This window comes from Gavialis gangeticus, unplaced genomic scaffold (genome assembly GCF_001723915.1).
Source record: "Gavialis gangeticus isolate Ggan-Ray unplaced genomic scaffold, GavGan_comp1, whole genome shotgun sequence".
NCBI classification, from domain to species: Eukaryota; Metazoa; Chordata; order Crocodylia; family Gavialidae; genus Gavialis; species Gavialis gangeticus.
The window spans coordinates 564,780-575,626 of record NW_017729002.1 but is presented as its reverse complement, the minus strand read 5'-3'; the positions used below and the strand labels follow the sequence as shown (position 1 = coordinate 575,626).

The 10,847-nt window shown below is 40.9% G+C and overlaps 1 protein-coding gene across 1 annotated transcript in view; it reads right to left on the bottom strand.

Moving 5' to 3' along the window:
- LOC109290674 (sorting nexin-29-like) overlaps positions 1-8,056 on the bottom strand; it is a 438,962-nt gene extending 430,906 nt beyond the window's left edge. The window contains exon 1 of the mRNA XM_019507381.1: positions 7,998-8,056. Within this exon, the coding sequence (XP_019362926.1) occupies positions 7,998-8,056 (59 nt within the window). The remainder of the gene's footprint in view (positions 1-7,997) is intronic.
- Positions 8,057-10,847: the final 2,791 nt, after the last annotated feature.

The following is a 10,847-nucleotide window of genomic DNA, read 5'->3' as shown; positions in this document are numbered from 1 at the left end:
CCCTCCCCCGCCACTGCCACCCCCCACACACACCCCCCCCCCCGCAACAAAGCTCACATCTTTTTTTTTTGAAAGACAGAATGTAAGGTAAAAAATATTTTTCCAGAGTCATGGCTGACTGAATGACAGAGTAAGTCCTCCTGAGAACATAGCATGTCAAGGAAGTGTGGCACCAGGAACTTCCTGGTCATACAAGATTAGGTCCCAGATCAGGGATAGGCAACCCCTGGCGTGCATGCCAATTACTGGCATGTGGAGACATTTTCTTCAGCACATCAGGATTTGTGCAAGGAAATTGTTTTAATTCTTTATTTTTTTTAAGTTGCTGCTCCAGGCTTTCTGGAGCAACCACAAGTCCCAGTGCTTCAGCAGGCACTGGGGCAGTCAGGAGAACCCAGGCAGAGATGCAGTCTGTATTCTACTAACCCTGCTCCCTGTCTCCAGGCTGCACCCTCCAGCCCAGCCTGGCCCAGCCCCTGAAGGGGAGCTACATGAGGGCAAAGCCAGGGCCCAGGCAGGTCCTATGGAGGGCCAGTGTGCTGGAGGTTCCCAGTCGGCTGGGCCTCAAGCACCGCCCACAGTGGCTGTTCTTGGGGGGCTCCTGCGGCCATGCCCCATGGCCGGGCCCTTGCACCAGGGACAGCTCTGCCCCACTCCTGCTGTGCCCAGCACACAGGGAGGCCAAGCCCAGTGTCAGGAGCCCCCTGAGCACGGCATGTCCCCTCGTAGGCACGGTGGCTGCGGCCCATCCCCATGGAGCTACATGGGCCAGGCCAAGCCCCACCTCAGATGCCGCTGGGCACCCCCACCCATCCACCCACCTGCCATGGCCTGAGTCTACAGAGACCCAGGGTATCCCCCGCTTCCAGGCCAGCCCAAACTCTCCTTCAGCTGCCACCTTCCCAAGGGCCCAGCCTGCCTGTAACAACTTCCCTTGCTCCTGCATCTCCCTGCACTGCACAGACCCTGCCCTGAGTGCCCAGCCCTGGCACTCGGTGCCCTGGTGCTGCCCCCGCCTGGGTGTCCGTCTGCCCAAGCCCCAGTCAGGCCCTCCCTACCAGCCCCGGGCCTGGGCTCCCCCCACTCCGGAACCATCAGGGAGGCCTGAGCCCCACAGCCCTGGCAGCTGCTGCTGGAGTATCACTGCCTCCCTCTGCTGCACACTGCCCTGGACCAGAGGGCCCGAGCCACAGCCGGTAGCAGTGGAAGACATGGGAGCTGAACGACACACCCTCTTTCTCTTTTTCCTTTTTTTCTCTCTTCTCTTACTTTCTCTCTTCTTTTCTGCTTTTTCTTCTCTTCTCTCTCCTCTCATTTTTCTCTCCTCCTTTCGCTCCTTTTTTCTTTCCTTTTTCTCTTCTCTCTTTTCTCTTATTTTTTCTTTCCCTCTTTCTTGCTTTCTTTTCTCTCTTTTTCCCTCTTTTTCTCTCCTTTTTCTGTCTCTTTCTCTCTTTTTCCCTTCTCTTTTCTTTCTCTCCCTCGTTCTTTTTCTCCTTTCTCCTCTCTTTCTCTTCTGTCCTTTTTTCTCTCCTTTCTTTCCCTTTTTCTCTCCCATGTTACCTTGTTCTCTTTTCTTTTTTCTTTCTTTACCTCTTGCTCTCTTCTTTTCTCCCTCTCCTGTCCTTTTTCTTTCTCTTCTTTTTCTCTTCTTTCTCTCTTTTCCCTCTATCATCAAAACATGTTTAATCAAAAAGAATACATAAGAACAAAGGTAGCATATGAAGTTTTATTTATTGTCACCAGGTTTACAATTTTTAAAAAACCTGGTATTTACTGTAAAAAAAAAAAAAAAAAAAAAAAAAAAAAAAAAGCAACATTTATGATTAGTAATTATATTAATATGCAGCAAGTCCTGCCATGTACCTGTTGCCCCAGTTTTATTTTTCTGGCATGCTGGCACTCCATTACCTTACAATGTAGACATTGTGGTTTTTCAACACTCTGGCCAAAAACGTTGCCTACCCCTGTCCCAGACCCTTGCAAGGGCCATAGCAAGACTGTTAGCTCTTTACTGTAACTGGTTCTTTAAATAAGTCTCTTTAAAAGAGTCTTGTTTCCACATCACAAATCTCATCAAGATACTGCCAACAGCTCATTTGCTGCTTCAGGTACAAGCTAACGTTCAGCCACTTAGCTATGGCTGAGAGAGGATTAACACAGTTTTCCTCCACCATCTTGGCAGCCATGTTGTTGGTTGCATGGCAAGCAGTGTCTCCAGAATTGGCGTTTTGTTTTGTTTTGTTTTGTTTTGTTTTGTTTTGTTTGGCGGGGAGGGTAGTTCCAGCAAGAAAAACCCCTTCCCTAATTGAAACATGGGCCCCAGCTTTGGGGAAAAGATTTGGGAGGAAAAGATGTGTGTTGTATGTGATAAAATATGCTACCTTATAGAGGTGACAGATAGACTTAGTTGATACCAAAGTCTGGATTTCAGGCACCTCCAAGAGACTTTCCAGCAGGGATAGCGGCCTTTCTACACAAGCCTCATGTCTTCCCTATGACCCCACCCTACCATCTTTGCTTTTATCTCAACTCCCCTAACACCAGACTCTGAATATTGAAAGCAAACACAAAAAAGCCTTGCATAGAAAGAGGGCATAAGAACTGGTGGTAATACAAGTAGGAAAATTTGAAAAGGAAAGTTAAATGGCACCAAGATGAGACAGAGGTATATACAGAACTGGTGACAGAGCGTAGGATGGAAGCAGGGAAGATCAATATTTTCCTGTTTGGGATACAAAAATATCCTGACAAAATACTAAGGCCCATGGCTAGGGTCCTACTGCAATTGAGGAGATAGGCAGCTGATTTTGTGGTCAGATTTCAGGGTTGGCTGCCATTATTGTGGTGGAGCGACCCCGCGCCTTTGATAGGCTGAAAGGCCCTGGTGGCCCCATCCCTTGCTGTGGATTGGCGAAAAGGGTGGAGGCAACTCAACAGCCAGTCCTCTCAGTGGCAGCACGGTAGGGAAGCAGCCACCATCTTTCCATTTTGTACAGATGAAAGTACAAAAGTTCAACCAAATTTAACTACAGAGGTGTAACTACTATGTGACGAACCTGTAAGCAGGTACATCTTAAAATCCTACTTAGGCCTGAGGTCCTTTCCTACAAAATATCTTGTAATACTTTCCACTCAACACCACATCAGATAGCCAGGTTTAAAATTCCATACTGGGGTGACGTGTGCACGCGCGTGTGTGTGTGTGTTTTGCTCGCATGTAAGTTTTTAAATCATAAAGGTAATGCACAATAGATTTTTCTAGAGAAGGTCCTACAAGTTCCCCAGCACACCAAGGAAATAATGTCCCATTTTGTTTAACTATCTTAAATTATGTAAAACAAATCAATTAATAGATGAATTATTAATAGTTCAAGTATAATTAACATTGCACATGCACATCAAGACTTTGGGGTTGGATGTCTTTTATTCTTTTGAATTAAGCCTTATGGATGGTGACGTGCATTGATCTAGCTAGTTAAGACATTTATTATCTGATGCAGAATGTAGAAAAAGAGAGGCTCTGGCCTTTCTATTTAGGGAAAATAATTTATTTCACATTTATTTTGAGTTATCCAAAAGTAGTTTTCTTAGGTTATACTGAGGATCTGGAGTATGTGTCTTCTTCAGGATTTTTAGTACACGGTAAGTAGTTTTTGATACTAATAAAATAATGCTAGCTGGTACTTAGGCTCTATAGTTTGCAGAAACTCTTCATTTATTGACAGTAAATAATAAGACATTGGCTAGGGTCAAGTTTCTCAGACCCCTTTCTTGTTTGTTTCTGAATCTATAATGTAATATATGAAGTTGGGAAATGGTGTACACTGTGACGTGATGTGGAAAATCTAGGAAGTTTCTGATGTTGTCCAAGATATTTACAAAATAAGGGTTGTTGTTTTTTTTTTAAAGTTCAGCCATTTCCTAAACTCCTACTATTATTTGGAAATATACGTGAATAAATACATGAATAACATCTGTGGCAAAGAGTGACTTCTGAGCTACTTTGTAACTGGAGTTCAATTTTTGGTCCACATTTTCAAAACAATTCTCCATTATTTCACAAAAACCTGTATATTCCTTGCCATGTGGGAGTTTCTTTGCCATTGTTAGTAATATACGTCCTCTTGATAACTACCTCTGCACCATTACATTCTTTTCAGAAGTAATTTATTCATTAAAAATTTTAGTGACCACAAAACCTCTGCAACAGTTTAGCTAATTACTTTTCTGAGCTGCTACTCTCACATAGATTATCATATGAAGTTTTTGGTCTTTGTTGGCATTAGATTTTCTCTTTTATTCCTTAAATATATATATTTATGGACTACTAAAGGAAAATGAATGGAGATAAGGATTTTAAAAATGGAAAAATTGGAAAAATGTAAGTTAGTTCATATGCTAAATGCCTAATTTATGGTTTTTCCTTTAATCACAAAATCATAGCAAATGAAATAGGTTATATACCTCCGAAATATTACAAGGTAAAGTAGTACAAGTTAGATTAGCTAAACTCTACTACCCGTAATTTTGAGATCACCTCCAAGTTGTACTTAAGAACAACAACATACACGAGAGAAGGTTTTATTTTCACCAATTTTTGATAAAGATGAGGTATAAGAAAATAAAGGTTTTGGGTTTTGTTTTGTTTTTTTAGAGAAATAGCTTCTCTTATGTAAGGTTTGAAGACTACTTTTGTAAAATTGTTGTCCTGATTTTTTTTCTTAGAGCACCTGAGGAATCTTTCATCTAGCTAAACTATTCTTGCCTGAAGATTATTTTAATTAAATGAATATGCTTCTGGCAGTAATAGAGCATGAGAACAAACGCTCTGTCAGGAACTCATTGTGGAAACACTCAGAAGTCAATACAGAGTTCTTAAGAACCTCGCATGGTAGCTTGCCTTAATAACCTTGCACCCTACTCCCCCTTCCATTACTTCTCTTGCTACACCACTTTATTTGTCACCTACATTTATAAGATACGCTGAACTTATTGATGCATAACATCTTTGCTCTGAACTCAGACCAAAGTGAACATCCAACTTCACAGTAAACTTCAATATTCTTTGCCAGGCACCTAATCTACTATGTACAAAAAATAGAAGAATGTCAATTAAAACCATTAATATCCTAACCAATGGCCCCTGGGCATGGTATGTATATGCAATTTCAGAACAAGTATTTAATTAGACAAATATTAGCTTAGACAATGAAACCAAATAGTCCACGCCCAAGTATAATAATTCACTGTTGCCCACAATGAACACTACAGCAGTCAACATTATAAAATCCTAGGACAAACAATATAATGGTTAACCTGGTTCAATTCATCTACAAGGACTCAGTTTACACATACCTGACACAAATGACTGAAGACTCCCCACCCAAAGAAACTCAAAGCAGAGACTTCCCTGAACAAGCAAGCCTTGACTGAAAGAAGAGTCAAGCTTTGGCAACTGTTCAGATTAGAGATGAAAGCCAAGTTGTCCAGAAATAATCATTCCAATGATAACTGGTAAACTGGTACAAAAAGATCCAAAACAGATTTGGGGGCCTGAAACAGAGGTCCATCCCTTCTGAAGTAGGATAGCAATATATATGGAGAGAATATCACTAGAGTAATTTTCTCAAGAGAGAGGAACCTGATTATATATTATGCCATTTCAAATAAACAGCAAACTGAAAACATGTGCCTTCTTGCATTTGTCTCACTAATAATAATCTTACCCGTTATTTGGGGGTGAGGGGAAGAGGTCAAAACATTTCTGACAGAAATATCAATTTAATTGATAATGTCCTTTAAACTCAGATTCTGACATAACCAAAATCCTTCTTACCACTCAGAAATACAATTTTTTATTCCATCCCTCTACGGTTCTAGACACTCTTTAAAAGTTTTGACATTTCTTCGTACACGATACCTCTATGATACTTTTGTGGATGGAAGAGAGATGCATTCACACAGGCCCTAACCAATTACTTGCTCCTTTCTTCTGACCTTAAACACCATCTTGCCCTTCTTAAATCTACTCAAAATTCTGTTTGAACAGTTATCTTCCTGGCTCAAAGCCCCAGTCAGGTAATCCACTACTACCCCTTTTTGTATACCTATTTACACCTATCAAAATAAACTGCTTATCTTCACTTTTAAGGCCTTTAAGAGCTTTGTCCTTCTCTTCTTACCTCACAAACCCTTTAACCATTTATTCCTGCCTCTGCTCCATCAATGATTATGAGCTTTATTATTCATAGGTTAAGTTTTCCAGCAGAAACTTTTCCCCAGAGTACCCATTATACAAGGAAGTAATTCTCATAAAAATTTCTGCGCACTAATTACTACATTGCTTTCCTTCAAGTGTCTCCTTAAAGCTTACCCCTCCAGCAAGTCCTAAAAAAACACTTGAAAATTACTAGGCTGTTAATGTACTGGGACTACTGATTATTACAACATTTGTAATCATTACACATACACCTTGTGTTCCTAACACCTATTAATTGTATTCATGTCTACCATTTAAGTTTTCTGCGTAAAGGCCTTGTTTGCACAATGCCCATCTCACAGCCAAAGCAATAACTAAAAATGGAATGAAGACAACCCTACAGATTTTCTTGTTCCTTAGTTATAACAGCACTTCAATAAGGCATCAATCCTGCAAATCTTTCTGCATACACATTAATCCTACTGCAAATGATGGGGAAAACTCATGTAGAACATGGATGTAAGACTGAATGTAATTTATCTGTAATATTTTTTTCAGCTAAATCCACTTTTCAAAAATGTTCAATACTAAAGAATTTTATGGAAGGTTTAGACTGCTAGAACTTCTGTACTGCAAAAAAATATGCCAGGGACTATTTTCCATACAATGCAAATGACCTGAATTGAGAATATTAATGTGCCTAAAGTTACATAGTTACATACATGCTTCAGTGATTGCAGCACTGAAGTCTTTAATGAGATACTACTGTAACCGGAAGCAGGGGAGAGAGGGGAGGAATGAAGCTAAAAACTGTTAAATAAATTAATGCACTAAGTGTACATTGTGATGCATGTAAATATTTTTCCCCCCAGACACATGGATTTTGGTACAGAATCCAGTGAATGCCTATTCCTTTTCCTATTTGGCTATGAGATATCTTCATTATATAAAGTATCATCAGTAATTATTATTTTCTATGCTTAGACTTTATAATTTGCCTAAAAAAAAAAAATCAATAGGATTTTTAATCCAGTTGTAGGTTAAAACTAAATTACAGAAAATTCCTTTAAATTAAAAAAAATCTATTACTTTTCCTGATGTCATTAAACACAATAATCACAGGTCATAAGCAATATACTTAGTCCTTTCAATAAATTAGGCTACATTTATATTAGAACATATCCAGCTAAGTATCAAGTAACTAACATTTCCCATAGACTATATGCCCGCCTGGCCTTGAGGAGGAGCTCCTGCACCGCCTTGGCACCTGTGCCTGGTGCTGGCCGCTGTGTGAGTTCCAGCAATCTCTGAGGGAGTCCGTTGTGACCCCGGGGAAAACCCAGAAACTCGCCTGCCACAAGTTTGATTATTCTTTCAGTGGTGGGCTCCCTTCCTGTGGACTCCTTCAGGTTGGTTGCACCTCTTGGAGGGTATCCATGGGGCTGCACCTCCCCTACACTCCATCCATAGGCCAGCCTCCAAGACTGCCATTCAGTGTTAGTGCAGCTCGCCCTCTGGTGTTGTCACTCTCCATTTTCTTCATCGACGGGGCTACAGTTGATCCATCCCAGCCGCCATGTCTTCAGGGCATTTTGGGTTGCCCTGCTCTTCTGCTGTGCCTTCACTTATGCCCGGTCACTTGCCACGGCTTCCCGGCCACTCCAACCCTTGAAGCACCACCCGTTCCCAGGCCCTCACCTTGGGGCCTCTGCAGGTCATCCCAGCAATACGGAAAAAGAAAAAAAGAAGAACTTTAACAGAAGGATGAGGGGTAGGGCTGTGGCCCATCCCCACTCACAGATTTGATGCTGGAGGCTCCAGCTGTTCCCCGACGTCATCCAGGCTCCTCTCCACCATTGTGGACCCCTCCCCATGGGTCTGGTTCCTGGTCCCTTGTTGCACACTGGCACTGCTCCTGCCCAGCGTGGGAAGCACTCTCCCCATCCGCTTCCCCCAGTATCTCCTCGATGCCAGCTTTTATGCCAGCTGGGCGGCGTCCGGGGATGACGTCACACGCCTGTGCCATCATCAGCCAGAAACAGACGCAGCTCATAAACTGCACAAGTGTTTCATGCCAGCATGGCTCATTTGCCTCTCCCCAGCCCGAAATAGGTAGGATTTCCCTGGTTTCAGGGCTTTTTCTGCAGGAACGGTGAGCCCCCATTCTGGATCCTGCCACAGGAGGGATCTCTCATTCCCCAGCAACTGTCCCCCTGGGACAGACTAGTTTCTGTTTTATGTAAGTACTAAATGCATTTTTTTTTATCTTGCTCTTCCCCCAATTAGGGCCACCAGAATTAACGTTTACAAATTCCCAAAGGGGATATTGAAGTTAAAAAGTGTCTTCTGAGAGCCTTTAAGGTATAACAGGACCAATCTGAACCACATATTTTAAATAGTAGATGCCAAAACATTTTTAGACCAGCAAATTACACCATTACGGTCATCATTAAATGTCTCCTTACCCCCAACAAGATTCAGACTATTACTAGTTAGTAAGGTGTTGATTAGCCATTAACCTTGAAATCATATGCCAGCTGTACCAGAATTTCTTATTACATAATATTTGGAATTTAGATTCCTCCTACCCACAATGTGGTACCCAGTTGTCAGAATGTACTGCACAGTATTAAACATACATACACAACACCACCACATATCCACAGTTTGTTATTCCACTACTTCAGTGATAGTGTGACAGAGTTATTCAGGCTGTCCACATTTTAGGTTCACAACACTATTTTCAAAACTGCCACGGCAGTAACCATTAATTAAACAAATACCCACAATTAAAAAACTGTAAACTCACTAATAATCTGTGATGTTTCCTTTATAGTAGGAAAGGTTTTTTCTTGCACCTAATTAAAATAACTTTAAAGTCCAAATTTATCTGTACCACACTGACTATTTGTTGTCCTGAAAGGTATGCTGGCACTACATTTTACCACGTGACAAAGTAGGCTGACTTCCAGGAACACAATCAACACAATGTTCCCACCACACCAGCTGAACTTAATTTCTATTATAACATTATTTAAGGAGGAAGGACGAGGGGGGGAACCCTACTGAATTTTTATCCAAGTGAACAGCTCTTTAAACTTCGCTATAAAAACTCCTTACCTATTCTTTGGAAGTGTATGTGCATGACAAATATCTGATTCACCTATATGTCAATGCAAATTTTAAAACTGTGGGAGAAATGAGTCAAAAAGGTAGCAATGTACAAAGCCCATAGCTGAAATGTGAACATTAAGTAATAAAGAACTGTCCCAACTGCTATACACCTTCTGAATGTCAAGCCCACTTGCACACATTTTTCTCTCCCTCAAAGTGAACAATTAAGTTTTAAGTGTCTTCAAAACTTGAGCGAGTAATGCACCAAACAGAAAAACAGAAAATGTTTAAACTTCTTATTCACAGGTACTGACTCTGCTTTGCGACACAGAGTTCTGAGGATTCTCATATGGTAGCTCACCTTGATAACCACCAGGACATATTTACCCTCCTCTATTTGCACATAAATGTCACTAAATTAAACATCTGAAACAAGTTTCATATTTCACATGCAAAGTAAATACTCCAAGATTTTGGGTACCATGGATTGCCTTCCAGAGTATGCATGTTTTAACTGGGATAGAAGGAAGAAAATTACACCATAATCATAGTATTTAACTTTGGGGGTTTTTCTAGTTGAACAACTAGGAAAGGTTTATAATTCTTTTCATGCAAAATATCTATTGTTTAATATTACACATTTGGCCCTGATTAAATTAAACAATACTTAGCACTACAAAGATTTGGAACTGAAATGGAAAACACAACCTTGAAAATTAGATTTCTTTCACATAGCCTGACTGCCAACCCCCCCCCGCCCAAAAAGGCAACAATGGGGCAGGTGCAAGCATCAGGGTGCAAGAGGTGTGGAGGCAAGCAGCAGGCGGGGAGAGGAAGAGGGCAAGAGGCCTGCCCCCTCACTTCCAAATATTGTTCCCAATGCTGTTTTCCCTACCACAGTGGTGGGTAGAATGAATTTAAGATGACCTCCCCCAACAAAAAAAAAAAAAGATTCTATGCATTTGAAATTATAATAAATTTATCATTTTCCATGTATAGAAACTAATTATGGGGGTGGAGGTGTCTTAAATTAAAAGTCACCTTGGATTCAGTTAAATAGGATATATATGGATTTGCATCTGAAGACCATGTGTAGAAATAACATTAAATTACAAAAAGAATAAAAAGTATTGAAAAGTCAACTACTATTCATCATACCATAACTACTTTCTATGCAACATTTTGTACAAAGGTATTGAGCAAAAGTGCCCATACCCTGAAGGGCCAGAAAAATGAAGAAAATCAAAAAACAAACAACCTCTTGAGTAAGACATCTTATAGGACAAATTGAAGATGTAAGTAGAATTATGAAAAAACTCTACTGTTTTAAAGGAAAAGATCATTACATAATTTAAAAATGGCAAAATGAGCTACCATTGGAAAAGACAGTCAGTGATATAAGAGTAGGCAAATTGTCAGAGGCATTTACATTTCATGGTGATCAGGAGAGGTCCGGGGCAACTGGATAAGGGCAAGTATAGTACCCATCCTTAAGGAAGGGAAGAAGGAGGATCCAGGAAACCAGAGACTAGTC